Consider the following 25,651-nt stretch of genomic DNA (forward strand, 5'->3'; position numbering starts at 1 on the left):
ATCTGAAAGCAAGCCAAAAGTGCTATCAGCTCAGCCTTGAACAGAAACACTGTGAAGTTTCTGGGCTTGGATTTTTTTAAACCATAATTAGGTTCCTTGGAAGACACATTTAACCCTTAGGGTGCAGGTTTTACAAATTTACAATGTATAGATTCTATTCTTTTATGCGGTTAACCAATTAAGTTTCAGTAGAATTCCTTATTTTCTCTTTAATAGATTTAACAAAGTGTCTGTAGCCAAATGTTTAACTTGACTGTTTCATTGCTAAGATGATTAAAAGAGGCTGCAAGAAACAAGAAGTCATTTCTTAAAGCAGGTTTTTTTTTCCCCTCCCTCTTAGGATTTGGAGGAACACTTTCCTTAAATTGTTAAACTTATTTTAAACTTTGTGTTTTGCTTTGGATCGGGCAAGTTTGTTACAAGAGCCCGTGTTTTCAAAGGGAAGAGCTAATTCCTTTCAGTTATTTTTCATGTTTCCTCTCTACCTGTGTATGCGTTATAAAGAGGGATAGAGGGGTGATGTTGTGCCAAATTTTCCCCCCAAGCTTGGTTGATATGGGTGTGCCAACTGAGAATTTTATTTTCTTTTTTTTTCCACTTCTTGTGCATTATTTTGGCACAGAGGTGCTGGAGCAACTTTTAAGTTACCTATCTTACTGCAGGGTGGATTTTTGCTTTTCTGAGCTTTACTTTCATCCCTCGTAGCTTTAATTTTTCCTCTTTTCCAATTTGTTAAATGCTTACAGGTCCTTGGACCATTATGCATGTACAAGTAGTATACAGGGGTGCCTTCTGGCAGTATGGGGGGTGTTTAGACTAACCCCCACTTAAACTAACTTTACACACTCCAAAGAAAGAGTCTGCCGGGTCTAGAGTGTCAGACCTTAGCAGCTCATGAAATAAGGGGTGTCGTCACTCCCTCACATATCTGCTGAGTCTCGAGGTTCAGCTGACCCCCCCCCCTCCTTGCGTTCAGAGCTCCCTCGTGGGAGAGCCCTGGTGCAGCTAGGATCAGCTCAAGTCTCAGACCTATGCAGCGGCATTCATTCTTCACTCATTACATTCATACTCATTTTTCACACACATTTTTTTTTCTCCTTTTTCACATTTTTCCTACAGTTTCCACATTTAGATGCATCTTTCTTTATTGTTCAATTCTCATGGGTGTTTCTATTAAGTGGCGCTGCCCTAAGACATCCGGCACTTAATATCAGACTTCATTAGGATCCTATACCAGAAGGCTCTTATCATAAAGGCACTGGAATTCCTGTAGACTGACCTACCCCCATTTTCTGCGCATGCTTAATTCTGTAAGGCACTGAACTAAAAGTCCACCTGCTTACATCTTCTTTTGCAAGTCACCGAATCAGAATCCGCCTGCTCGCTCTGCGAGTCACCGAATCAAGAATTTACCTGCTCGCACTGGTCCCCCCCCCTTTTTGTTGCGAAGCACTGGACTCAAGGTCCACCTGGCTCGCAGGGGTTTCCGGCACCTGCCCCAGCCCGGCAGAACACCACCTGGCGCCTGGAGACAGCCTGGCGGAATGGGGCACTATGGCCTGGGGTTAGCCTCAGAGGTCAGTACTACGCCCACAAATAACAGAGAGAGACGACAAAGCTTCTCCACAGTTCCGTGTGCCGAGAGAGAGTAATGGCACCACACCAGCTTTTAGCATCCGAACACAGAGGGTCCAGCGCATGGCTGCCTCACTAGAGACACCGGTGTGCCCTTTTGGAACTGTGACACATAAGACAGGCCTAATAGACAAAGACAGACACAGACAGACAAAAATGTTAGCCGCTCCACAAAATTGAATTCCGTAGCTCCCCTTACCCCGATGGCCGGCCGTCACTCCAAATCCCAAGCCCTCACTAGGAGATTTCGTAACAGGTATCTCCTTACCTTCTATCGAGCGCTCTGAGAGGTTTGGAAGTGGAGTGCCGGTCTGTCCATACAGGCAAGTGGCGCGTTAGGAATCTCAGTGGGACCTCCAAATTGTCGAAGCAAACGCCTCACTCAGTTTACGCGGCTAAACAGACAGTTTTATTGGCCAATAAAAGCAAAGTGAGCCAAACGTGGTCTCAGCAAAGCCGGGCCCAGTAAGGCTGCTAATACAATCAATCCTAGTATCTTTATACCCTTAGCCAAACAGTCTGACGTCAGGGCATCCAATTACAGAAATCCTCAATTAAATTTGGAAAAACAAAGCCTTATCAACAAGATGGCGGACAGGTACGAGGGAGTACATCTCCTGTCCCAACCAGCCCAATTAACACATACTAATAGCCCATCCTGTAGGCCTCTTCTCACGGGGTGACAGAAAGTTCACTCTGGTCTACGTGCTTGAGAGAAAAGCTGAAATGGTTTCTGATATACAAGATGGCTTCTAGCTAAACATAAAATAGCTTCTACAAGTGCTACGCTAACGGGTATGTACGCATGAAGCACGTGTGGAAGCCCTACTCGTACGTTGTTCATTCATCTCACATATGTGCCTTGCTATTGTGCCATGCGCTGTGAGATATTTCTTCTCTTTGTGTGTGACTGTGAGTCTTTCCCTTCTGTGTGAATGTATTCAACAAAATCTTGAGCTTTTTAATGGATACCATGAGTGAAAAGAAAAAAAAGAAAAACAGAATCGGAGCGCAGAGTTTTCAACACTGAATGGATGAATAAATACTTTCGTACTGTTTCCAAAGACAAAATACCGTGCCTTGTGTGTCGCAAAACGTTAGCCGTTCTGAAGGAATACAACCTTCAGCAGCACTTTGAAACTAAAAATCCCATTCTTGCCAAATTGAACCCAAAAGAAAAAAAAATTAAAGCAGCCAGTTTAGCAGAAAACCTTAGTGGAGAACGGCAATTTTTCAAGAAAGTGAGCACTGAGAATGAGACATCTACTAAAGTAAGCTTTCAAATTTCTAAGGAAATTGCTGCTGCTGGGAAATGCTTCACAGAAGGCAAGTTTTTAAAAAAGTGTATGTTGATTGCTGTATCTGAGTTATGTCCAGAAAAGAGGGGAATATTTGAGAATGTCAGTCTATCATGCATGACTGTACAGAGAAGAATAGCTGACATTTCTACCAATCTAAGTGATCAGTTAAAGCAGAGTCAGTGAGTTCTGCTTTTACTCCCTAGCTATGGATGAAATACACCACCCAATTTCTTATTTTTATTAGAGGTATTGATAAAAACTTTGAAGTTCTGGGTCCTCCTCGTGAAATGAGGTGTACCGGTAGTTCAGAATAGGCACCCTAGTCCGAACTACCTAGTTCGAGCCCCGTGTAGCCGCGCTGCACGGGGTTCGAAGCAGCGGGGATTTAAAAATGGCGGCTCCCCACTTATGCTAATGAAGCCCGGGAAATTCAAATCCCGGGCTTCATTAGCAAGTGCGGTATGCATACATTACCCTCCTAGTTCGAACTAGGAGGGTAGTGTAGACATACCCTGGGTTAGAAAGCTTCATTACAAAACAGAGAGAGAGAAGAAAAACACTTTTAAACCTGCAAAAGTGACAAGGAGTCCTGTAGAACCTTATAGATTAACAGAAGGTGCCACAGGACTCATCATCGCTTTTGCAGATTCAGACTAACACAGCTACCCCTCTGATACTTTTAAACTTGACGGGCTAACTAAACTTTGCCCTACTTAAATATTGTGAGAAGACTTTTCTTAGAGAAAGAGAAGGTCTCCCATTTCCCTGTTACCTGGAAGAAACCACTCAGACACCGACAAAAGGAGGGAAAAGTTAAAAATTCCTTTGTCCCAGTTTGAAATCCCTACCTGCATTGTTATTGGTTGACCAGATACCTGGCTAGGGACAGGAGACATAGCTAACCTTTTAGTCACCAAGTTGCTGGTCAACCTATGACACCACCCCTCACAATAGGTGGACAATGCATCCGCTCTCTTCCAGACACTAAACATTTAAGATACAAGTACAGAGCCAAGATTCATAATATCACATACAAAAATCATACAGGCACATTAGCACCATAAACTGCATCAGCAGTACACAAACTTTCAACAGACACCTCTGTTGAACCATTTTCCACAGGACTTGGAGCAAAACAGTGTGAGCAACATTGATCTGTGTGTTCTTACTAAAATCCAATAATGTTGTACCTAGGAGCTGGACCTGCTGCTGGTCCCTTCTGGGCTGCAGCATGGTGCCAGAACATATCAGGACTAGCCCAGTGGTTTTCATAGGGCGGGTCACAACCCAGCCTAAGTCGGGCAGCACCACTGAAAGGACTTTTAATGGCCTGGTTATTAGTGCTGACCAGAGCCACCAGGGTCCCTGGGAGGCTGAGCCAGGTGACCCAGTACCTTATATTCCTTATATGACCTTATATGACCCAGTAATGGCTACTTCTTGTAGAGAGCTTAGTATCTAACCTCTTCCCCTGAGCTCTGCTCTGCTGGAGGTCAGCACCTCACAGTAGCGTGCTCCTGTCTGGTGAGTTACACTGTCACATAGACTACGGCCACTCCACTGAGTGTGCTGAGGCTATATCTACACTACACACTTATTTCAGAATAAACTATTCCGGAAGAAATACTCCAAAATAGCTTATTTCGAAATAGCACATCCACACTACAGGACAGCCTTAAAATTAGTCCTAATGTGGACGCGCTACCTTGATTTAGAGCCCCAGGAAGCACTGGGAAGTAATTACTTTGAATGGCCCTGGGGAGAAGCTATTTTGACATAGCAGCAGCAGTAGTGTAGATGCTCCACTATCTCAAAAGAGACATTATTCCTTGTGAAATGAGATTTACACAAGTCAGAAGTGGAATTGTGCTGCAGACACTCACATTATTATTTCAGAATAACGTAGATGTACCCTGAAGTTAGAAGCTTCTGTAGGAGACTCTCGGGCAGGGAAAGCTGAGGCTGGTGCTGTGGCTTTTGGCTCAGAGAAGATCCTGACTCCCTGCTTCATGTGAGCTAGGTGGAAAAGGCCGATCTGAGCAGTTCCACTGGCAGGGAAAACAGGCAGCCGTGGGGAGAGGACGAAATGAGCAAATGGCTTTTGTGGTTTTCACCCAAAGAGGCTCAGAGCAGCCCCTGACACTCTAGAAAGGCTCAGGTGTGATGCTGAAGAAAGACCAGTCCAGTTTTCCCAGGACTAATTGCCCAACACTCCTGTTACGAGCCTCCTCCCGCTGGAGTCTCCTTGGCTGCTGTAAATGCATCGGGTTTGCTGCAGATCCAGGATCCCTCACTGGTGCATCGCAGGCTGCCAACCCCGTTCTCATCTAGATACGCGCAGTCACCTCCTCCTCGGATCCCGAACCTGCAGGGCAGAAGCCAGGGAGCAGGTGTGAGGCAGGAGCCGGGTGTTTCCCATTGGTCACAGACAGGGGGTGACACTCACACTGCACAGGGAGCTGCTGCATTCACAGCCCCTCAGCTCCCTTCCTGCACCAGGCCCCAGCCCTGCCCCCAGATGAAGGGGACAATTCCAGAAGGGGCAGTGGGGCCAGGTGAGGTTCTAAGAGGAACTGGCCTCCCTGGAGCATTTAGGCAGAAGGGATGTTTTAACTCCAGGTCCTGCTCATCACCCAAACTGCCCCAGGCACGTGCTCCAGGGGAGCAGCAGTGACTCCGCACAGAAGAGCTGGGGCCAGGGCTCCCCAGGCACTTGACATCAGCTCTCAGGCCGGGTGCCCAACAGACCAGGCTGCGCTGGGGAGGCTGGAGCTAAACGGCAGCAGCACAGACCCCGGGTCCATGGTGTGGCCCAGCCACTCACACCCAGCTTCATGCCAGAGCTGGACCCAGCATGACCCACCTGGGAACAGGGCGGGATCGCGGCCCACAGGCAAACCCTCCGCCACGATTCGATGCTGGCTCAGTAGCCAGCTGCTAGTTCTAGGCCTCCTCTCAGCCCACTCTGGGCAGGCTGGGATCTCCCCATCCCCAGACTCCAGCCTCTGGCTCAGGGTGAACTAAGACGTGTCCCAGAGACAGGCTAACCCAGCCCCCGCCCGCCTGATCACATGCCTGGGGTGGGCATGGGGAGGCACCAGCATCCTGTCAGCAGAGCTCTGCTGGAATGGCAATGAGGTAACCCAGAGCATTGTGGGTGGTGAATGGGGGGCTCCTGGTATCTGGCTATGATTCCCACTTGTCACTTAAGGGGCCTGCTGGAAACATCCAAGACTGAAAGGGGGGGAAACGGGCCCAAGCGAGGAGGCTGCTTAGCTCGTGAGAGAGGATTAGGGCAACTGTCAGGATGAGAATTTGCATGTAACAAGTTTCTTAGTGTATTAGGATTAGCTGGCGTGTTTCATTTTGGCTTTGTAACTTACTTTTGTAGCCAAAATGTACATTTTAGTATTGTTATAAGACTATTAAGTGTGAGGTATAATGATTTGATGATAATGAGTTGTTTATAAATTCTGTCTGTTTCCATTTCACCCAGACTCTCATGATTAGACACAGTTTGCTGTAAGGCCTGGCTTCCTGTTGGCTTTACAAATTAAGTTGTATCCTTGTCTTCAGCACACACTATGTTGTGTCTTCTAGTAACTATCTAATCCTTCTCTGAAATGCTGCATTGTGTGATATGAGTGGAGGATGTGTGTGAGTGTGAAAGCATCCCAGATGTCCAAGTGATCAAGAAGTGGGAACCTTGAAGGGCGGAAACAACCCTTGTGTCGGAAGCTAAATTAAATTAGCAGCATTGACAAACCCTGGAGACAGGCAGAGATCCCCAGGAGTGCGACACAAATAAGAGACAATGATGACAACAGCCATCAAAGCAGAACTGTGGAAAAACCAGAGATTAACACCTCCTAAGGGTGGAGCATTGCAGCATAACACTGCAAAACCCAAACAATCAAATGGGAACTGACATATATAAGAAGGGGAGCTCTGGCCAGTAAGATTCTGGGTCTAGTCCTGCTAGCTTAGTCTCAGGGAAACCCCGACTCCTGACTCAGTGAGCCTTAAAAAACAACAAATGGTCTGGTAGCACTTTATAGACTAACAAAACATGTAGATGAGATCATGAGCTTTCGTGGGCACAGCTCACTGCTTCAGAAGTGGGAACCCTGAAGATGGGGAGGGGGGGAGAAAAAGAGGCAATCGGTAGATAAGCTTCAAAGAGAAACCCGAGCCAGTATGTAACAAGAAAAACAAAAACAACAGCTTCAGAGGGGTAGGTGAGTTAGTCTGTACTAAGGATGTTAAAATGCGGTTAATTGACTAGTCGACTAGTCCATAGGCACTTCTGCATTCCTCCCCTGCTGGAGCTCTTGTACATTTCAAAGGAGGAATGCAGAACTCCGCATAGATCCCGAGGCCAGCAGGACCTGACTCTGGGCTGCAAATAGCAAGCCTGCTTTGAAATGCACAAGAGTCCCCAGCATGCTACGCTACACGTAGCTGAGCCTGGGCTCTGGGGAAATGCCGCGGGGAGCCCGGGGTCAGCTGGAAGTCCCCAGGTGACCCCAGGCTCCCCTGCCACTTTGAATTGTGCAGAGGCAGCAGTTTCAAAGGGGCAGCCACCACACAGATGATCTGCTGTGCAGCGGCTGCCCCTTTGAAATGACCACTTCCATGCAATTCAAAGAGGTGGCAGGGGAGCCCAGGGTCAGCTGGGGACTTCTAGTTGATCCCGGGTTCCAGGGAAATGCCATGGGGAGCTGCCTGTTTGAAATGCACGAAGGTGGCATTTTAAAGGGGAGGCCTGCTGCACAGCTGATCTGCACGAGCCCCCGATGGGGAGGACTGGGCTGGCTCTGCAGGCTTCTGGGGGTGGAAGCTCTCCTGCAGACCCCCCAATTGCCCCCTCTCCCCAGATGGCAGCCTGCAGGCAAGTGCAGCCGGTCTGATGGCCGAGTGCTGTGATGTGCCCAGTGTGGGCACTCAGGGCACTCCAAGCCAGGACTGCTTTGCAAGCGGGGCACCCCTGAGAACTGTCTGTCCGGGGTGGGGGTCGGGACCCTTTAAGCACAGCCCTCAGCTAGCCTGAGACAGCATCTCCATGCTGTAAGTCCTCCTCTGATGCCCTGCCGGCACTGCTTCCGGCCATCCTTAACCCCAGTTCAGGGTCCACTTAATGTGGATATGCTAGTTCGAATTAGCAAAATGCTAATTCGAACTAGTTTTTTAGTCTGGATCCGTTAGTTCGAATTAACGTTGTAGTGTAGACATACCCTAAGAGAACAGGATAAGCAAAGTAAGGCAATTCAAGAAATAAATATACCTACGAACAGAAGGTAGCACATATACCACAAACTGAGCGGTGTGCGGGCAAGAGCACTCCAGCGGCAAAATGCCGGGTTCTCCGGGTTTTAAAAAGTGCTCACTCTGCCATGAGGCTGTGCCGGTTTCCGACAGCTATGCCTCCTGTATTAGGTGCCTCGGAGAGGCACACTTGCCACAACAATGCACTCACTATGCCAACCTAACCTCAAGAGCCCGTAAGGACCGCGAGAGATGCCTGAAAATGATACTCTTTGACAAGCCGCTCGTACCTCAGGACGCCGGCACCACTAACCCCACTGCTGATGCAGGGAGGAGGCGGGCTCCCTCCCCTAAGGGTACCCCTTCTGTGAGGGAGAAACCTTCGCCGGTCAGGTCCCTACCTGTCGTTCCGCAAAAGCGGATAAGCGCAGGAGACAAGCCAGGCACGTCCGGCTCCTCTACCGGCTCTGCACCGGTATCGGGATCTAAGAAGCCGACCGGCACTGCACTGCGCTCTCGACCGGCCACGGCACAGGAGCGACGTTTGAAGGACTCTGCCCTGCCAGCACCGACAGCTGTGCTGCTGTCCTCCTCACCACGCTCAGCTGCAGCTCCCGCCCTCCCACCTCAGGAGCTGTCCTCAGCTTTGGCACCAGCAGATCTTCAACCTGACTCAGCAGCTTCCCTTGCTCCACAAGTCACTGTCCCTTCTGCACCGGCCTCTGTGTGTTCAGAGCTGCCTGCTCCGGTACGAAAGCAACGTCAAAATCCTGCAGGAATGCGTCTTCTCCTCTGCCTTCTCCTACAGCTTCACCCGGACCATCTTTGCAGCACCGTTCTCCTGCACCTCACTCCATCAGAGATCAAGGCACTTGAGCCCGCAGGAGTCTGTCACCCTATTATCACCATCATAGAGAACCTGTTGTCTATCTAAGTGATTCTCGTTCGTGCTCTCCTTCGCGATGCCCGCGCTCTCCTGGGCACTCACCACGCCATGCATATTACGTCAGGCATGCTAGTGTCATCTCTTCATGACACTCATCCCCACGGTACTTGGACCGTCACTATGGGTATGTCTAGACTACAGGGTTTTGTCAACAGAAGTTTTGTCGACAGATACTGTTGACAAAGCTTCTGTCGACAAAGAGCGTCTAGACTACATCCAGTTCTGTCGACAAAGCAAGCCGCTTTGTCGACATAACAGTGTGGACGCAAAGGACAGTGTAGATGCAATAATGCTTTCTATTGACAGAACTCTGTCGATAAAAGGCGTTATTCCTCGTAGAATGAGGTTTACATACATCAACAAAACTGCTGAGTTTTGTCGACGTTATGTTAAAATAACTCAAAGGCAGTGTGGACGCAGGTATAGTTTTGTCAACAAAAGTCCACTTTTGTCGACAAAACCCTGTAGTCTAGACACACCCTATATGCATTATGACAAACCCTATTACTATATGTCAACTTGTCACACCCATTCTCGCTCCCATTGGAGGTCACCGTGCTTCTGTCGCTCTGTTAGTCCACCTTCTCATCATGATGGGTCGAGGCCGCAATCACCAGCTCGTGCCCCCCCCTCCAAGAAGTCCGGATCCGCAGCAGAACCATTCGGACCCTGAGGAGGGGCAGATTTCGGATGCAGAAACAGACCTGCCTGCGAGTGTGTGCTCACACCAAATGATCTCATGCACCAAATGATGCTATGACCCCAGGTGACACCTCGCCACCCGATGACCTCAAGGAATTCCAGGACCTTTTTAAGCTGGTGGCACAAAGCCAGGAGGTTCAGATGTCTGAAGCACAGGTGAAGCAGCATAAGCTACTAAAAAATCTGCTTCCTCAGCAACGACACAAGATCACACTCCCAATTGATTTTGGCAATTTTAGATGTGGCGCACGAGATCTGGCAGACTCCCATAATGATCTCCCCTACTAGCAAAAGAGCAGACAAGAGATATTTTGTCCCATCTAAAGACATGGATTTTCTCTTCAATCATCCTCAGCCCAACTCCTTAATAGTGGATGCGGTCCACCATAAGAGCAAGGCTTCTCACTTCAGAACCTCACTCCCAGATAAGGACACAAGAAAGCTTGACATCTTTGGATGCAAGATTTATTCATCATCGACCCTAATGCTCAGGATCGCAATTTATTCTGCCCTTCTCTCGAACCACAATTTCAATAATTATGCCAAATTACCTGAGCTGATGCAGCACCTTCCCGATACTAAGAGACCTCTGCTGAAGGCGATTGTCCAAGAGGGATATTCTGCATGTAGGACATTGCTCCAAATCGCCCTCGATGTCGCAGATACGGCAGGTCAGGCCATGGCAACAGGTATCGCCATGCGCAGAGCCTCTTGGTTAATGGCAGAAGGAGCACCAAAGGAGCTCCAGAACAAAGTCGAGGATCTCCCATTTGATCGTAAGAGATTGTTTGCTACTTCAACTGACGACGTCCTGCATTCCGGTAAGGACTCACGCACCACTCTGCGGACGCTGGGGATGTATACCCCCCCCTTTAAGCGTAGGCGCTACTATCCATTTCAAAGGAGATATGACTATCCATTCCAGAAACATCAGCAGCACGCTCCCGAACAATCTCGATTCCGACAGCGTCCGCAGCGCAAGCGCCAGCAGTCCAATCGTGGTCCACCACACACGATTACATTTCCGATGTCTCCAGCAGTGGCTGACCTTGGTGTACAAACCCGCCAAGCACAGCATCCAAAAGCGTGCGGCGTTGCCTATCCATGTTCAGAATTCCCTCCGATGGTGGACCGAGCCCAGCAACATGTTGGCAGGCATTCCCTTTCACCAACCTCAGCCTTCGAGGCAGATAACAACGGATGCCTCACTTACCGGCTGGGGTGCGCACATGGGCATGTATACTATCCAAGGTCGGTGGTCCGATACAGAAATGATGCTCCACATCAACTTACTGGAGCTCAGGGCAATTTTTCACGCCTGCAGGCATATCAAACCTCACATACAGGGCGCGGTTACCAGGATCCTTATGGACAACATCGCTGCAATGTACAATGTCAACAGGCAGGGCGGTGCCAGATCCCGCTCCCTCTGTGCAGAGGCGGTTCGCCTGTGGTCCTGGTGCAACCACAACGACATTACTATCATAGCATCGTATCTGCCAGGAGTGAGCAATTCCATCGCGAACTCGCTGAGCAGATATTTCCCACACGACCACGAATGGGAGATCCGCACGGACGTACTCCAATCTATATTCCACTGCCACAGACCTCTTCACTACTTCTGCCAATGCAAAATGCATGGTTTATTGTTCCAGACCAGGGATTGGCACCCACTCCCTGGGGACGCGTTCCTTTTGCATTGGGGCATGGTACTACTGTATGTGTTTTCCCCTGTGACTCTAATTCCATGAGTACTGGAGAAAATTGTCCTCAACAAAGCCCAAATCTTGCTAATAGCACCGGCCTGGCCCCGGCAAGCCTGGTACTCCACGCTCCTACAGCTGTCAATTCGAACGCCTTACTGGCTCCCTCTTCTCCCGGACCTCTTAATGCAGCAGAGCGGGTCCCTTTGCCATCCGAAATTAGTCACCCTCCATCTGACTGCGTGGATGTTAGATGGTTCAACACATCGGAGACCCTTTGTTCAAATCAAGTGAGACGTGTTCTGCTCGACAGTAGAAAAGATTCCATGAGGAAAACATACCTCGCGAAGTGGTCTCGCTTTACGCATTGGTGTGATACTAAAGGGTTAAACCCCTCTGTCTCACCATTGCATGCTGTCCTGGACTATGTTTTGCACCTTCACACATCAGGTATCTCCATACCATCACTTAAAGTTCATCTAGCAGTGATTACGGCATTCCACCCCCCGATAGATGGCTGGTCAGTTTTCGCCCACCCCATTACGAAGAGGTTTCTCAAGGGCCTCCTTAATCTCAACCCTCCACGTAGACCTTCATCTCCTGCGTGGAACCTCGACCTCGTGCTAGATGCGTTGACACGGCCACCATTTGAACCGCTTGCAACTACTTCTCTCCAACTACTTACGACCAAGGTTGTTTTTCTTATTGCTATAACATCGGCACACAGAGTGAGTGAGATTGCAGCTTACAGCATCTCCCCCATATACGATCTTTAATAAGGACTCGGTGATACTGAGGTCGCACCCGACCTTTCTTCCAAAAGTCTGCTCGTCCACATTAACGAACCTGTCGTCTTGCCTTCTTTCTGTCCTAAACCTCGAACTTCTCCTCAAGAGGCTCTTTTGCATAAACTGGATGCTTGTGGAGCCCTCGCATTTTATATTGATAGAACTCGTGATATCCGAAAGACAGACCGACTTTTTATATCTGTTGCAGATCAATTTAGAGGTCGTCCACTCTCTGCGAAGCGCATCTCCAAGTTGATTGTCGCTTGCATTACCACCTGTTATAATCTGTGTAACAAGTACCTCCCATCACAACCTAGAGCACATTCCACCCATGCAATAGCTACCTCGACGGCTTTCCTGAAAGGAGTCCCTATTTGCGACATCTGCCGGGCAGCTACTTGGTCGTCAAATGTCACTTTCATGAAACATTACGCAATTCTGCAACACTCCACCTCAGACACTGCTGTAGCCTTGGCGATGCTCCAACGCTGCCGTAACACGGATCCCGTAGTGCAACCTTAGCTCGGACCACTACTCTGGAGTCACCAGACGTGGAGCACCCACAGGGACTACCTGAAGAAGAAGAAGTTACTCACCTTTGTGCAGTAACGATGGTTCTTCGAGGTGTGTCCCCATGGGTGCTCCACGACCCGCCCTCCTCCCCGCTACGGAATCTCGTTTGTTTCTCTCGTTTCAGATGAGGCAGTGAGAGGAACTGAGGCGGGGGCTGGACGGTGCTCGGAGAGGAAAGGCGCAAACGGCCTCGAGCACTTGCGCATGCACGGTCCAGCCAAACACAGCTTTGGGAAGCCTCCGATTCGTGGCGCCAGGGCAAGCCCGACACCAGACGTGGTGCACCCACAGGGACACATCTCGAAGAACCATCGTTACTGCACGAAGGTGAGTAACTTCTTCTTCTCATTCTAATGGTTTGAATCATACCGGATGGCTGGGACATTATCAACCAACCAACCAATAAAGGTGCCAATGGTTCTTTGTGTAGAATCTGGTGTTAGTACTCTTCCTCTCTAATTGCTAACTAATGGTCCTTATCTGCTTCTTTTAACTATCCAATTTTTAGATGCTTATAGTTTATAGACACACCAGCTCAGTTTTCCCTTTGATATTCATATAACTACTGCCATCTGAAGAAGTGGGCTGTGCCCACGAAAGCTCATGATCCCATCTACACGTTTTGTCTTTAAAGTGCTACCAGACTATTTGTTGTTTTTTTAGTATATCCTGTACAGTCTAACTCAGCTACCCCCTGAAGCTTTTCATATGTATGGTTGGGATTGTTTTCCCATGTGCAACACTTTCCATTTACCAATGTTGACTTTCATTTGCCATCCCATGAAGTGGAATCTCTACACAGAGAATCAGCTTTGATTTTAACTGTCTTGAGGAATGGAGTGTTCTCTGCACATGTTGCCACCTCACTGTGCACCCCCAATCCCTGATCATTCATTAATATGTTGAATGGTACAGATCCATGGTAGACCCCTCTGTTTAGCTTTCTCCATTATGAAAACTGACCATTTATTCCTGGCCTCTGTTGATTTAACTGATGCCAGGCAATAATTTTCACAGAAGGGCCACTCTCTGAGCTTTGGAAAGTCATCAGGAGCCACACATTTCTACTATAGGAATGGAGGAGGTGGGGTGTGGGCTGGTGCACAGCGTTGGGATGCAGGAAAAGGTGATAGGTGTGGGCTCCGGGAGGGAGTTTGGTGCAGGTGGGGGCTCTGGGCCAGGCACTGGGGTAAAGGAGGGGTCCAAGGAGCAGGCTGTGGCCAGGGGGGCCTTACCTCAGGTATCTGTGGTCAAGGGTGAGCCAGTGGATACAGTGTATGCTTAGACTTTGCAACAATTCTATCTGGTCCACTAAAGTGCCACGGTGCAGCAGGGTGCTCAGGCAAGCTGTTTGCCTGCCATGGCCTCTGTGTCCCCAGAAGTGACCGGCTGCTGCTGGTAGGTCTCCAAGCATCCTTTGGGGAGGGGAGCAGCAGGTTTCCGGTCAATGGGAGCTGTTAGCACAGTGCTGGGAGAGGAGGAAGCCCTCCTGATGAACCACTTCCACCAGGGGCACACTATGCACAGAGACATGCCAGCAGCAGCCAGTTGCTTCTGGGAATTCCACAGTGCTGCAGGGCTGATAGCAAGCTGAACAGGAAGGTTAGACAAGGCAGATCTGGCAGCGGACCCCATATTGCCACCGTGGTATAACTAGTTATCGATCCACAACAGGACCTTGCTTCTTATCCCACAATAGCTTTATTTTGCTTAAAAACCTTTGGGGAGGCACCTTGCCAAAGGCTTTGTGGAAATCCAAGTTCCCTCTATCTACCAGATCCCCCTTGTCCACACATTTATTTATACCCTCACAGAATTCTAGCCGACTGATGAGGCAGGATTTTCCTTTACAAAGCCATGGTATCTCTTTTTCAAACATACTCATGTCTGTTAATGCTGGTCCTTACCAGTTTGCCTGGTGCTGAACTGGGGTCTAGCCATCTCATATCATGAGCCCCATAAAAGACCGTTACTTACCTCGTGTTACTAGCAAAGGCACACTAGAAAGTTAAATTTACAGGGATCTGATCTTTTGACGTTAAATGCCTTTGTCCCAGAAGATAATCTGCCCTGGAAACTACCGTGTCTATTACCAATGGATTTCCCAGCTCCAAAATGAAGCACAGACATGTTTAGTGTTCAAATTTAACAGTACAGGCAGTCCCCGGGTTACATGGATCCGACTTACATCAGATCCCTACTTACAAATGGGGTGAGGCAACCCCGCACTAGCTGCTTCCCCCCAGCAGACCAGGGAGACGCGAAGCTAGCACCCCCCCGCCCCCCCAGCAGACCAGGGAGGCTTTTCTCAGCCGACACCTCAGCTTGAGAATAAAGGACTGAGGGAAGTGAGGTGTGGGAGAATAAAACTGAGCTCTGGAGAAATGTTTGGCTAGAGTTTCCCCTACAATATGTACCAGTTCCGACTTACATACAAATTCAACTTAAGAACAAACCTACAGTCCCTATCTTGTACGTAACCCGGGGACTGCCTGTATATATATATATTGTAAAGTACAACAGGTAACAGGTAAGTTAAAACAATGGATTACAAACACTGAATACATAAACCAACCCCTCACCCACTGATATAATAGAAGATAGAATAGGTAAACGAAACAGTCTATACTCAGTCTGTCAAAGGCTCTAGTGGTTCTGAAGCACAGGACCTTTAGCTGCTGTTAGCTTCAGGGAGGAACACTGAGGCATCCTGAACTCCAGTGTGTTAGTGATGGTGTGGTGGAACAGTCCAGTTCTTTAGTCCCTGCTTTTGCAACAGACCAGTATATTGTTCATGGACTATGAGCAGAGCAGTTCCCAGTGCTGTGGATGGCCTTCGCCATGGCAAGCAAGATGGAGAACGTAGCTCTGTGGTATCACAATCCTGATGGTGTGAGAGCAGATATCTGAGGCTTACTGAGCTGAGCAATCGCCCAGCTGTGGGCCAAAGCACCCTGTGGGCGGCAGTGGAGTCAGGTCTGGTCTGTCCCTGGACCGGTCCCGGCCTTCGCCACGGTCTCCAGATGACGGAACGACTCTCCTCCAGGATGTAACAGGAAACTGCTGACCCAATCTCCTCAGGAATCTGGATTTTATAGAATCCTAGGTGGGAAAACCCTAAGGGTCCTGAGTGCAAAAGCAAGGCGTACCCAGTGCAAAACCTTGAGAGCCTTGTGCAGATTCTGTGCAGATGCAGCTTGATGGTGCCATGAGCATAGCCATGTGCTGTGTGCAAAGGTGGTGTTTTGGTGGCAAAAGTCTCTTAAGTTCCATTTTGAATTGTTTCTCAATCCACAGACTCCATTTTGATTGTCAATGTTCATAGCTAACACTCATATCTGTTGTTGAATCCTGGAACTTTTTTACCCTTAGCAGTACCCGTTGGGCCAGCCAGGGAGCCCCCTAGATTGGTGCTGGTATGGCCACAGATATAACCCCCTGCTGGCCCCAACCCCTTCAGCTCCCTCTTGCTGGACATTATGATGAAGGGGAGGTGGGCAGGTTCAGAATGGACATAAGCAACACATCTCAAAGAACAAGTTACGAGATAAGTAACCGTCTTTTCTTCTTTGAGTGCTTGCTCATGTCCATTCCACTTAGATGATTCCCGAGCCACCCCACAGAGGTGGTGTCAGAAGCCTAAAGAGAAACAGACTGCAGCACTGCTGCACTCACAGCTGCATCCTGCCTACCCCATTGCATGATTGCATAGTGGGCAGCAAACGTGTAGATCAACCACCACATAACCACCCTACAAATGTCTAGAATCAGCACTTGCACCAAGAATACCATGGATGATGCCAAGGCCCTGGTGGAATGGGCTGTGAAAGGAGGCACTGGTTTCCCTCTTTGGTCATAGCATGCCCTGATGAAGGCAGTAATCCATGAGGACAGACATTGAGCTGACACCGGGCAAACTTTCATCCTGTCTGCTATAGACACAAAGAGCGGAATTGTCTTGTCCTTTCCAAATAAAAGGCAAGGGCCCTCCTAACGTCTAGTATGTGTAATGCTTGTTCCCTCCCATCTGCATGTGGCTTAGGGTAAAACACTGGCAAGAAAATTTCCTGGAACATATGGAACAAGGACACCATCTTCGGTAGAAAGGCTGAACGGGGACATAGGGTCACCTTGTCCTTTGAAAACACCATACACGGCGACTCTGAAGAGAGGGCACTTAGAGTGTGTCTAGACTACAGGGTTTTGTCGACAGAAATGGACTTTTGCCAACAAAACTATACCTGCGTCTACACTGCCGCTGAGTTCTGTCGACATGTCGACAGAACTCAGCAGTTTTGTCAATGGCTGTAAACCTCATTCTACGAGGAATAAGGCCTTTTGTTGGTAGAGTTCTGTCGACAAAAGGCGTTATTGCATCTACACTGTCCTTTGCGTCTACACTGTCATGTCGACAAAGCAGCTTGCTTTGTTGACAGAACTGGATGTAATCTAGACGCTCTTTGTCGACAGTATCTGTTGACAAAACTTCTGTCGACAAAAGCCTGTAGTCTAGACGTACCCATAGTTCCGATACCCTTCTAGCTGAGGTGATGGCCACCAGGAATACCACCTTCCAAGATAGATGAGAGAAAGAAAGCAGGTAGCCATCAGCACAAACAGGTCTCCTATGAGGGTCCGGAGCACCAGGTTCAGGTCCCATTGGGGGATGAGCAACTTAACCTGGGAGTAGAGCCTATCCAGCCCCTTCAGGAATCTCTTGACAATAAAGTGGGTGAATACCAAACGCCCACCCTCCCCTTGGTGAAAGGTTGCAATGGCTGCCAGGTGCACCCTGACCGACAAGGAAGATAAGCCCTGCTGCCTAAGATTGAGATAGTCCAGAATCATCTGGATTGGGGCCAACACTGCCGGTGGTCCCCTCCTTCCTTAGTGACCCAATTTGAAAACCTCCTCCATTTGGCCTGCTAGGTCACCCTAGCGGAGCGTTTCTTGCTTTCCATCAGCATTCTCTTCACCAGATCAGAGAAGAGGAGTTCCCCTCCTCATAGCCATGGACCTCCAGGTCGTGAGGTAGAGGGACTGCAGGTTCGAATGACACAGGAGACCCTGACCGAGGTCTGTGTCAGCAAGTCCAGGACCAAGGGGAGGGCAATTGGGTCTTTCACCAAAAGGCTCCGCAGAGTGATGTACCAATGTTGCCTGGGCCACACTGGGGCAATAAGGAGCAGTGTTGCTCTTTACCTCATACTCTTACGAGTCAAGTCTTGAATCAAAGGGAAGGAGGGGAAAGTGTATAGAAGATCCTTCAGCCACTGAATCGCTAAGGCATCCCCCACTGACCCCGGTTCCCACCTGTGGTACAAGCAGAACCTGGGGCACTTCCTGTTGCACCTCAGGGTGAACAGGTCCAGGAGGGGAGCTCCCCACCTGTGGAAAAGGATGCTAACCACCTCCCCCTTGAGAGACAACTCATGAGCAGAGAATGCTCTGCTGAGCCGATCCACTAGAGTATTTCAGGCTCCAGGAAAGTAGGTTGCCTGCAGGTGTATACTGTGTGCAATGCAAAGCTCCCAGAGGGCCATTGCCTCCTGGTGGAGAGGAAGGGAGCAAGCACCACCCTGATGGTTGATATAGTATATTGTGACTGTGTTGTCCGTCTGGACGAAAACACAGTTGCCCCTCAAACAGGGGAGGAACGTTTGGCAAGCAAGCCAAACTGCCCTCAGCTCCCTGACATTGATATGTAACCTTCTCTCGGACCACATACCTTGCGTCCATAGTTCTACCAGGTAGGCTCCACAAACAGCATCTGAGGCGTCCGTCCCCAGCTGTGACGTCGGGAGGGGCTGGGTGAATGAGACTCCATTGCACATATCGCTTTCCCTTGTCCACCAGTCCAGTGCTGATAGGACATTGAAGGGGGATGGTGACCACCATGTCTATGTGATCGCAGGCTGGCCTGTAGACCTTTGCCAACCAGGACTGCAGAGGTTGGAGGTGTAAACTGGTGTATTGCACCACGTAAGTACATGCTGCCATGTGGCCCAGCAGTTTCAAGTACTGTCTCGCCATGGTCATAGGGGCAGCCCAAAGGTGTCAAATGATTTCCTTCATGGAATCAAACCTGGGGCCCGGAAGGTATGCTCTCCCTGAGGTGGTGTCTAATCTTGCGCCTACAAATTCTATGACCTGGATAGGGATGAGGGTCAATTTTGCATTGTTCAGCAAGAGGCCTAATTGTGCAAAAGTCTGGCTGGCTAGCGCAATAAACTGTTGTACCTGTTCCCAGGAATGGCCTCTGATGAGCCAATCACCAAGGTAGAGGTAAACATGGTAACACTGCTCTACAGCCAAAATGCTTCTGAAATAAATGTAGTCAAACATTACTAATTCTGGGTCACTGAGAATGAAAATGGTGCTTAAAATTGTTGATTGGCTCTAGTTTTCAAGATATGCAATTGGGTCAGTATATATGACCCTTGACTTGCGAATGGTGGAGGATAAGTGAGTTATAAAGGGAAGGGATCTCAATTTAAACTAGAAACGACTAAAATACATCTTTGACTGGATCTATGAATAAATCTATGACTGGGTTTGGACAGTACTTGCTTTTTAGGTAAAACAATGAATGATGCAATCTGAAGCTGGTATTGCATCATACATGATATGAATTGCATCATGTTATTCCTAGAAGTCATGGATGATGCAATCATAACGAAGCTTACATCACTCTGCTGAACAAATTGCCCTGTATCAGCTCTGGCAATCATACAGTGTTGTGCTCTCTTATTTGTCAGTGGCCACATTTCTGTTTAGCCAAAGTGAGCAGAGATGCCTCGTACTTTGTGAACAGTGCAGATAACTTCTGCTATGTTTGTGGTGAAGTGACTTTTGCATCACAAAAGTGCAGTATAACCACTATGGTTAAGAAAGCCTATCACCTTTATTTTGGCTGCAAAATTGGAGATCAGGACAAGAGGTGGGCCTCACACATATGCTGCAACACTTGTGCAATAAATCTTTGCCAGTGGTTGAACAGGAAAAGGAAATCTATGCCTTTTGCGGTGCCAATGATTGGAGAGAGCCAGCAGATCATACCAGCAATTGTTTCTTCTGCATGGTGCCTCCAGTTGGGAAAGGTGTGTCAAAGAAGAAAAAGTGGACTGTGCATTATCCAAACATTCCATCAGCTATACGCCCAGTACCCCATGGAGAAGGACTGCCGGTTCCTGATGCACCAGAATCATTCTCACTTGAGTCAAACGAGGAAGAGGAAGAGGATGAAACTTCTGGTCCTGAACCATCAATGTCACAGGACCCACATTTTCTCCCATCCTCCTCCTCTGAACCACACCTCATAACACAAGGTGAACTGAATGACTTTGTCAGGGATTTGAAACTACCCAAGAGTAAGGCAGAGCTGTTGGGCTCCAGACTACAGCAGTGGAATCTCCTGGCAGGTAATGTTAGGGTTTCCATGTTCCGTGACCGTCAAAAGGATCTCGTCCCATTCGTCTTCATGGAAGGTGATCTTGTAGCCTGCAACAACCTCGATGGTGTGATGGCAGCCATCAACATCGTTCATGATCCAGATGAGTGGAGACTGTTCATTGATTCATTGAAGACGAGTCTTAAAGCTGTTTTGCTGAATAATGGCAATGTTTTGCCATCACTTCCAGTTGGTCATGCTATCCATATGAAGGAAACCTATGACAACATGAAACAACTTTTGAGGTACATAAACTATGACCAACATCAGTGGCAGCTTTGTGGTGATTTGAAGGTTGTTGCTCTCTTGCTTGGTCTGCAGACTGGATACACAAAGTACTGCTGTTTTCTTTGTGAATGGGATAGTCGTGCAAGAGATTCCCAATACATCAAGATAGATTGGCCACTCCGACAGTCATTGGAGCCTGGGAGGAAAAGTGTTCAGCATCCACCACTTGTTGAATCAAGGAAGATTTTGTTACCACCCTTACACATCAAGCTGGGTCTGATGAAGAACTTTGTCAAGGCCATGGACAAAACACAAGCAGCTTTCAAGTACCTCTGTGGAAAATTTCCTAGGTTAAGTGAAGCTAAGATAAAGGAAGGTGTCTTTGTTGGTCCTCAGATTCGTGAACTTCTTCGAGATGATGCATTTGTCCATGCACTGCGTGGCAAGGAAAAGACGGCATGGAAAGCCTTCCAATTAGTGGCAATAAATTTTTACGGAAACAACAAGGCAGACAACTATAGGTTGTTGATGGAAAACCTCCTCAAGGCATACAAAAGCCTTGGTTGCAACATGTCACTAAAGATACATTTTTTGCACTCTCATATAGATTTTTTTCCACCAAACTGTGGAGCAGTGAGCGACGAGCACAGCAAGCGATTTCACCAGGACATTGCAACAATGGAGAAACACTATCAGGGCAAATGGAGCCCATCAATGCTTGCAGACTGTTGTACCAATAAAAGCAAGCAGGATCTTATGAGGGGGATAAGGCAAAAAGACACATTTATTGTAAAGATAATAATAAAGAATAAAGAAAAGATAAAAGCAAACAACATTGTTTAGCTACTTATTCCTATCACTACTTAACCCTTTTACACTTATATATATATATATATATATTCATTCAATCATTCATCCATTCATTCAGGTTCTGGGTATTTGTTATAGTTACCAGCCTGGAAGTTGCTTGTGTCAAAATACTGGCCAGGTATTCTGTACACAGGTGATGGCAGTGGGGAGCGAAGTCCTCATCAGATGTGCATATAAAGCCCCTGGTGGGCTGGCAGCAGAACCTTGGACTCTGACTCTATAGTCTTTTAGTCCAGTTCTTATAGGAATTTCTTCCTATGCCAGTCTATGGGAATTGCTGCATCATGCTGATGTCCAGGGTGGCTGTCAGGTGCTCGTCAGTGATCTCATAGGGTGGACCTCCAGTACTTGGTTTTCTCCACTTGACACCTTTTGGTTGCACTGACACCTGACGCCTTCTTTAGCCCTTTGTTTCTGCATTCTCAGGCTGGCACCTCTCAAAACCATTCATTCATCCTCCAAGCACTCTCTCTCTCTTCCATACATTCCCTAATTAATGTTTCACATACAGTATTTTGTATAATATTAACTTTACATATACAAGAGTTTTAGTTACAAAAAGTCACAAAAGTTTCTGGGTGGCATTTCTTAAAACATTCTCTCTCTGAGTGCTGAGTTAGTTACTGTTATAGTTACAATGTTTCACTTTGCAATTAGGGTTAATTGACTCTCTCTAAGTGAGTTAAGAGAAGGGGAGTCAATTATGTAACAATGCCCTTAGTCAATTACAGGGCTTGGCTCCCAGAGCAGAGTTAGTGACTTGACAAGCAGCCACTTGCAAAAGTTTGAGCGTATCCTGGGACACAGAGAGGGGAGCTGTTTCTGGCTAAATAGTATTATATTTTTAACAGTTTTAAGGAACATGACCTAATATTACATTCCTAACAAATTATATGCTAGAAGGGCAATCATTATAAATCTAAACATTTAACAATCTTAACAAATAATAATAATAATAATAATAATAATAAATCTAAACACTTATCAAGCTTGATAACACTAAATCTAAACACTTTAACAAGAATAAATCTAAAAACGTATATGCTTCTTCTACTTAAACTTATACTGCTTAGACTTTTAGTTGTGGGGAACAAATTATGGGGAGTCACTTCCACTTGGGGGAATCATTTTTAATACTTTAATATGTTATCCCTACATACTCCCCCTTTTGACACTACGATATCTGGTATAATCGTAGTGTCACTTTCTATTCAACTTGTTTAAAAGAAGGTATTGTGAGGCAACATGTGTTTGTGATTCTAATTTAGAGAACTTTCTTTTTATCCAAAAACACATGCCGCACATTGCTATTATACAAATACAATTTAATATTAAAACTACTATCAAAGGGTGTAACATTACTGATAGGACGCCAGAGGTAGTTGGTGACCATCCAGAGAATATATCGTACCAGTGATAGGTTGTAATTTGTTTCTCTGCGGTGGCAATCCTTAACATGTCCCCATTGGTGTATATAATATGAATAGTCCGGTTTCCTACTTGGTTGTTTGTCTGTTCTAAAAACTGTCACTTCTTTGCTTTTAATTAGGCTAACAGTGAAGTCTTGCCATCTGATTACAAGGTTAGCAGAGAACGCAGCCAGCTCAGCTGTTAGTGTGAGCTGAGACTTTTCTAGCTGAGGTAAATAGTAAGTGTGATTTTTAGTAAATACAGTGCTGACATTGTACTTACATTCATCTACTGGGGGGAGGCTGGCACTTGCTGCTGGACTCCCAAGGCATCTGTATGTCCAGTCTCTTTAATGAGATCACTTTGCAGGTATTGTCTTGGGTCTGGCTCCCAGACCTTCTCCACCCTTGCAACTGCTGCTGGAGGTGCTCACCTTTCAGTCTCCATTCACACCTCATTAATTTCAACAGGGCCATCAAGGAAAAGGGAGAGCTCAAAAGACATTTTTTTCTTACAAGATCTATATATCTTAATACAAAGTTATAGGAGAAATGTTACAGAGATTCTATAAGAACACTTAACAAAGATAGATCTAAAAGGACAAGATCTTAATACAAAGTATAATATTACAGGGATTTATCCACATTGTCCCCCTTTTGACAACTCAAGAACAATTCTTGAGTGGGTCACACTTTATATAATTAATTAATGGCAATATACTGAGAAGCAATTTGAGCTTGTAGTTGTAATTCAGCAAATATTCTCTTTATCCAACAACACTTTTAATAAACAATATTTTGCAATAAGATGGAAGTCCAAATGAGTGACCAACCCTTATGTGTAAAATGTAGTTACATCATATACATTGCTGCACAGGGAGTTTAAAGAAATGCCTCCAGTATCAATCCCATAAACTCCCTGATAACAATAGCATAATTGTCAGAGGGGGAAATACTGGCAGTGTACTGCCCCTTATAGTCAGAGATGGGGTTACAATGGCTTTAAACTTCCAATTGTATGTAACATCCAGGTGCATTCAGCTGGCCTTACAGGCTGAAAGTTGATTTAAACATTCCAATTAACACTGATTTTTTTTGACACAATGTTTTCACATATCTATCCTTTTTAATTAGTAATTTAACTTTGTGCTTTATGTTTATTCCTTCAAGTTTTTTATCAATAGATAAACCTTGTGCTCCATGCATAGTTTTTCTTTTAAATGAACCTTTACCACTTTTTCCAATTAGCAAGATTCAAATTCCTTGGCCTCTACTCCTTTGAGATACTGGTGTCTGTAAATACACTTAAAATGCATAATGCTTATTAAACCTTTTCTGCCTAATGCGGTATAATTTTTAACACAGTATATGAGCTAGGAAGACAGACAGACATTAGACAAACACAATACATAAAACAATTCTTGTTGCAACAATACATCCATGGTGTTGTAGGGTGATCAGCTGGTACCAGCTTGTCCTGATTTTCTGAAAGATAAAACAAAGAGCATACTTCTACCCCTTTGGGGGTGGCGCATTATTATTTACATACTTTCTCTTTTACAAATATGTTTTCATTCCTCTCTTTGCTTACAATTACTCCTATAGTTACATATTTTTGTTTTGTAGGCAAAACAGGTTTCAATGGTTTCTACCCCTTTTTTTGGGTGAATTACCCCACTGTGTAATCATCAAATTCAGGAAGTGTACTTCAGTTTTCTTCTTGTACAGCAGACTAAGTTAGCAAGTTTCTGTGGTGTTAAGTTTATGCATAGAGAATAGCCAAGAAGCATTATTACTGCAATTCTGGAGAATTTTCAGGGTGAGTTGTGTTTCCAATGACCATAGCATTCCTTTAGACTACTTATCTTTGAAATCAGTTTGTTAATAGCATCTTTAAATCTTTGCTTATCTGTTTTCACATTTAGCATTGTGCAAACATAAATCCTTTTTCTTGCTTGTTTTTAGATCTTGAGATTTTTAGATTCTCAGTTTTAGGTTTGACTCCCTTTTCCCACCTTTCTTTCTGGAGGGCTTCAATTTGAACTTTCTGATCTCAGGTAGTTTGCTGATCAAACTTAGCTATTACCTGCAAAGCTTCTTTGTGCTGCCAGCTAGGGCATTTGCATCACAGGACACTTTCTGGCTTGTTTTTAGATTCAAAGCTGTCTGTAGCTTTGTCTTAAAAAGGGACACAATAACTTTTGCCAGAGATTTACAGTTTTGAGTTTTTACTTTTAAGTCCTGCTCTCTCACACAGCAACCTGAAAAGGAAAGTACAACCTGTTGTGGCTCCTGGAGCCTTCACAGGATTTTAATTTGTTTGCAGTTTTTACCCCTTCTACCATATACATGGCATGTCACAGGAAAATGTGCAATCTTTGTTTATAACATTACTTAGTCATATTACACTTTGCATAGGGTGTAATTCTTTCTTTTATGCTCACAGAGTTTTCCTGTACTTTCATTAAACAACTTGGACTGAAATGGTCTTACTGAAAATAAACCAAACCAATTTGTTTTAAGCCTATAAAACAGTTCACTAACCTACAAAACAAGATTACTGGACCTTGAAAACCTCACTTATTTACACTATATATATATTTACACACAGATACACATACATTCTCTCTGAACCTTTCATACACTATTTCTACATAGCTGTACGATGATTACATTCCCTTTTATTCATTGGGGTAGTTAAATTCCAATAGAAACCCTCTTAAAGTTCTTTTAATCAAATGTATGGATTTGAGACAAATTTGCCTGGATTATTTACAGACA

General features: G+C 46.4%; 1 protein-coding gene across 1 annotated transcript in view; it reads right to left on the reverse strand.

Moving 5' to 3' along the window:
- Positions 1 to 1,070: 1,070 nt before the first annotated feature.
- LOC149522218 (C-type lectin domain family 2 member A-like) overlaps positions 1,071 to 25,651 on the reverse strand; it is a 44,823-nt gene continuing 20,242 nt past the window's right edge. Inside the window, exon 6 of the mRNA XM_089770626.1 lies at positions 1,071 to 5,301. Within this exon, the coding sequence (XP_089626752.1) occupies positions 5,154 to 5,301 (148 nt within the window). The 3' untranslated portion in view covers positions 1,071 to 5,153. The remainder of the gene's footprint in view (positions 5,302 to 25,651) is intronic.

This window comes from Pelodiscus sinensis, chromosome 19, assembly GCF_052426305.1.
Source record: "Pelodiscus sinensis isolate ZL-2025 chromosome 19, ASM5242630v1, whole genome shotgun sequence".
Classification (NCBI taxonomy): domain Eukaryota; kingdom Metazoa; phylum Chordata; order Testudines; family Trionychidae; genus Pelodiscus; species Pelodiscus sinensis.